This window comes from Babylonia areolata, chromosome 3, assembly GCF_041734735.1.
Source record: "Babylonia areolata isolate BAREFJ2019XMU chromosome 3, ASM4173473v1, whole genome shotgun sequence".
NCBI lineage: Eukaryota > Metazoa > Mollusca > Gastropoda > Neogastropoda > Buccinidae > Babylonia > Babylonia areolata.
In genome coordinates, this window is record NC_134878.1 from 16,358,901 (window position 1) to 16,363,900 (window position 5,000).

Here is a 5,000-nt window from a genome sequence, read left to right on the forward strand (position 1 = left end):
TTTTCGACATTCAATCTTTCCACTTACAAAAAATCATAAACTGCTATGAAACTAGTAAAAATGACGGAAAACGTTTTGTTATTTTATAGACCTTTTGATCGTATCAACAGTGACAGAACTATGCTTGTAAGCATATTCAGCACACTTAAAAAGCGCATTTATAAAGAAACAAGATTATCAGGGTAATTAGAAAATTAAATTTTCTTATGTGAAGTCTGCCAAAACATTGCATTGCTATGAATTTAAAGCCCCAAAATCAACCACTCACTGATTTTTTGGTTTGGTTGAGTGAAATATAACCTACCATTCAGGATATCAAACGTAAGGAGTAAACGTGTTCATTGGACTTTTGTGGAAAGTCAGACCTGATATCAGAAGACCAACTGCTGCTATGGGAGTGTAGGTGAGAAAAAAAAAAGCGAACTGCTAATGAAATTGATTTAAAAAAAAAAAATAAAAAAAACCCACTATTTCAAAACGGTTCTTCAATTTGTTTGAAGCTTTATGCGATAGTTTAATGTAAACGTCAGGTGTGTGTGTGTGTGTGTGTGTGTGTGTGTGTGTGTGTGTGTGTGTGTGTGTGTGTGTGTGCGTGTGTGTGTGTGCTTCAGGAAAACTATCCTTTGCCAACGTAGGCAACGTAACCTGCACACGTGAGAAGTGATGCGAAATGCTCACACAGGTATCCATAGTTCCGAACGGTTATCAAGCTTGAGATCTCTCTCTCTCTCTCTCTGTGGATAGATAGACAGATAGATAGATAGATAAGACAGATAGCTATATATGTATATATGGAGACACACACACACACACACACATATATATATATATATATATATATATATATATATATATATCGATATATATATATATATATATATATATGTATATATATATTTAGAGAGAGGTGTATATAATTTTATAAGTTAATCAAGATTGTTTTTCGACGTCGCTGACGTTGGACCACACTGGCGCTGCATACAAATACATCTCTACAATCCGTTCACCCCTCACACACTGCAGTCCAAAACTCGAGAACGCTAACAGACTTCTGATAAGGAATAACTGAGTTGTTTTATGTGTCCGTGAAAGAGGAGTCCTTGGTCAAAGAGACACTACTAAATTGTGCCACTGCCAATCTGATAGGCCGTGTTTCACGTCAATATATTGGACGGTGGGATTCATTCTGTATCAGAAGGATAGTCCCGATCCCCCGTATAGTTACAAAGCAACACAGTGATATGTATTTCATCAGGCCATAGTCAAGTTATGGTCTATCGGATGAACCATTAAACCATTGTCAAGAGCTGTAGTCATCAAGTTCGGCCTGGGATCATAACGAAACGAACGTTGCAGTTTTCTGATTGGTCAGATGTATCAGACTTGCAGGTTTGACAAGTGGTTTTTCTTATACAGCAGAGGCCACGAATCTTACGACCGTCCACTTCTCGGAAATAAAGAATTCGTTTGTTGTTATGGTGTTTCAATATGAACTTGGATTAAAAGAAATCTTACCAACTGCTTTTCATAACATTTAACGGAAAATGAGACCACGGAATTTGGAATGAAGATATATTTTTTGTTGGTTGTGAAAGAATGTTTCTTCCTTATTGGTAATGCATGTATTAAATGAAAGTGATTTAGAGGGTGTTTGAGAAAGAGAGAGAGAGAGGGGAGGAGAGAGACAGACAGACAGACACACACACACACACACACATAGAGGCGGGGAGACAGACAGACAGACAGACAGACAGAGGCAGCAGAACCAGATAAACAAGAGACAGAGAGGTGTCAATTAAAACCTCGAACATCTCTACTAAACTCTTACGACACAACTGCTCAACCAATACTAAACCCACACCACCACCACCCCCTCCACAACCAACCACCCTCCCAAAAACTGCCCTTCTTCACAATCTGAAGGCTGTAGGCATACCTGTGTCACCAGCCACAAAGGCCCTGACGGGCAGGTCGTCCTTGAAGGTGAGGAAGCCCTCGTCAGACCTCCACTTGTTGTCGTTGCGGTCGCAGTTGCACTTGACGTCCTTGCTGGTGCAGTTGTTGGTCATACCGCAGGCACACGAGTTGCTGCCGGGCTCCGCCCCGCCAAAGTAGTCCGCTAGCCCCTTGGTACGGTTCAGCCAGCCGGTGGTCACCTGACAGGGGTAACGTGTAGTGATGACAACAATAATAACCAATAATAATAACAATAACAAATAATATTGGTAATAGTAAGAAGAATGATAACGTTAATACTAATGATACTACTACTACTACTACTACTACTGCGGTTCAGCCAGCTGATTGTCACCTGAAAGGGGGAGCATGTAACAACGACAACAACAACAATAATGGTAATCATAATAAGAATGATAACGTTACTACTACTACTACGACGACGACTACTACTACAACTACGATTCAGCCAGTCGGTTGTCACCTGAAAGGGGGAGCATGTAACAACGACAACAACAATAATGGTAATAATAATAAGAATGATAAGGCGATTACTACTACCACTACTACTACCACTACTACTACTTTTATATCTCAAGGCCTGACTAAGCGCGTTGGGTTACGCTGCTGGTCAGGCATCTGCTTAGCAACTGCGGTATAGCGTATAATTATGGATTTGTCCGAACGCAGTGACGCCTCATTGAGTAACTGAACTGAACTGAACTAACGCTTTGAAAGCTCTTTACTGTAATACGTCAGTCGGATACACAGCACACAAGACACACACACACACACACACACGCACGCACGCACGCACGCACGCACGCACATGCACACACGCACATGCACACTCGTATAAGAAATCAGTGAGGATCCACAGAATACAGACATGGAAAGGAGCGCTTTGATTATGTGGAGACCGATGTCTTCACCATCATCATCATCACTGTCCTCACAGCCATTCTCATCATCATCATCATCATCATTGTCACTGTCGACATTAACAGTCAGTATCAACATCACCATTTTCATAACGACAGCCCAAAGCATCGACATAATTATCAAACTTTATTTACGCTGACAGAGAGCTACAACAAATAATATAGGCCTGCTACATATTATACAGCCATACTTGTCAATAACAGCATTAGCGCTGTCTCAACATCACACAAACCAAAGCTCACCCTACATGAACGGAATCACATAATATGGATACTTATACAGCGCCTGTCCTCGGTTGGAGACCAAGTCATAAGTGTTTTACAAACACGGGGTCTTTAGCACAACAGGCTGCTTACCTGGGTAAGGCTGCTGGGGCCGTATTCAAGAGAACATCGTGCCTGAGGGTAAATGTGTACCTGCGGGTAATCTGCCTGAGGCAAGGCAAACTGCCCGAGGGTAAGTATCAGTATCAGTAGCTCAAGGAGGCGTCACTGCGTTCGGACAAATCCATATACGCTACACCACATCTGCCAAGCAGATGCCTGACCAGCAGCGTAACCCAACGCGCTTAGTCAGGCCTTGAGAAAAAACAAAACAAACACAAACTTAAAAAAAGATAAAATAAAATAAAAAGAAATAAGTAAATAAATAAAACGAGGGTAAGGTAAGCAATATCCAGTATTGATGAACACAAGAGTCTACCCGCGTGTCTACAAACTCAAGGCAATGTACCCTTGCTACCTGCCAAGGGTGACTGCCCACGAAGCAGAGGTAAATATGGCGGATCGTTTTGCAGCATTTTTGACTCACTTGTGTAAACAAAGTGAGTCTATGTTTTAACTCGGTGTTCGGTTGTCTGTGTGTGTGTGTGTGGTGTGTGTGTGTGTCTGTGGTAAACTTTAACATTGACATTTTCTCTGTAAATACGTTGTCAGTTGACACCAAATTAGGCATAAAAATAGGAAAAATTCAGTTCTTTCCAGTCATCTTGTTTAAAACAATATTGCACCTCTGGGATGGGCCAAAAAAAAAAAATGAAGCCTAATTATATGCAAACTGCATTTACTGTTATAGTTGTATGTTTTGTATTCTCTAAACTTGGCACTTTGATCTGATATTCTGACCCAACAACAAGAGCAGTCATTATTATCATTTTTTGTTCAAACAGGAACTTCTTTTGCTAAGCATGGAAGTTTTATTTATTTTGCAAACGTTTTGGTGCAGATAGTAAAAAAGGGAAATTACTCTGTAATTAATGCTAGGGGACTTAATTTACTTTAAACTGATCTTTCTCATCTTAAAAATCACATTTTGAAATTATACTCAATACATAAAAAGCTTGGATTTTTTTTTAAGTGTATCACAAGTGAATCTTGAAGGCCTTGCCTCTCTTGTTCTTTTTTTTTTTTTTTTTAAAGGGAAAACAGGCGTGCTTTACGGACAGCACGTGTTTTGCGAACTCTCTCGACAATGTTCCGAGCTGTGGTGCGATGAGAAGTGAAAGTGAGAGCATGCACAGGCGGGAATCGTAGGGATTTTAAAAAAACAGATGATGGGTCAGCTGTCTGAGCCAACCGCGTGTGTCTTGAATACGAAGATAACTTATCCTTCAAGGTAAACTGTACCCGCGGGTTCCAACCACATCAAAGATAACTTGCCTGAAGGCAAAATGAATTTTTTCTTGAATACGGCCCCTCTTCTTCTTCTGCGTTCACTCGTATGCACACGAGTGGGCTTTTACGTGCATGACCGTTTTTACCCCGCCATGTAGGCAGCCATACTCCGTTTTCGGGGGTGTGCATGCTGGGTATGTTCTTGTTTCCATAACCCACCGAACGCTGACATGGATTACAGGATCTTTAACGTGCGTATTTGATCTTCTGCTTGCATATACACACGAAGGGGGTTCAGGCACTAGCAGGTCTGCACATATGTTGACCTGGGAGATCGTAAAAATCTCCACCCTTTACCCACCAGGCGCCGTCACCGTGATTCGAACCCGGGACCCTCAGATTGAAAGTCCAACGCTTTAACCATTCGGCTATTGCGCCCGTCGAATACGGCCCCTGAAAGGGTTGTCCCTGGCAAAAATCCTGCAGAAA

General features: G+C 41.4%; 1 protein-coding gene across 1 annotated transcript in view; it reads right to left on the reverse strand.

Annotated features, from left to right (window-relative positions):
- The window catches only part of LOC143280246 (SCO-spondin-like), a 73,862-nt gene that overhangs the window by 2,647 nt on the left and 66,215 nt on the right, over nucleotides 1–5,000 (reverse strand). The window contains 1 exon segment of the mRNA XM_076584879.1: nucleotides 1,937–2,156. Within this exon segment, the coding sequence (XP_076440994.1) occupies nucleotides 1,937–2,156 (220 nt within the window).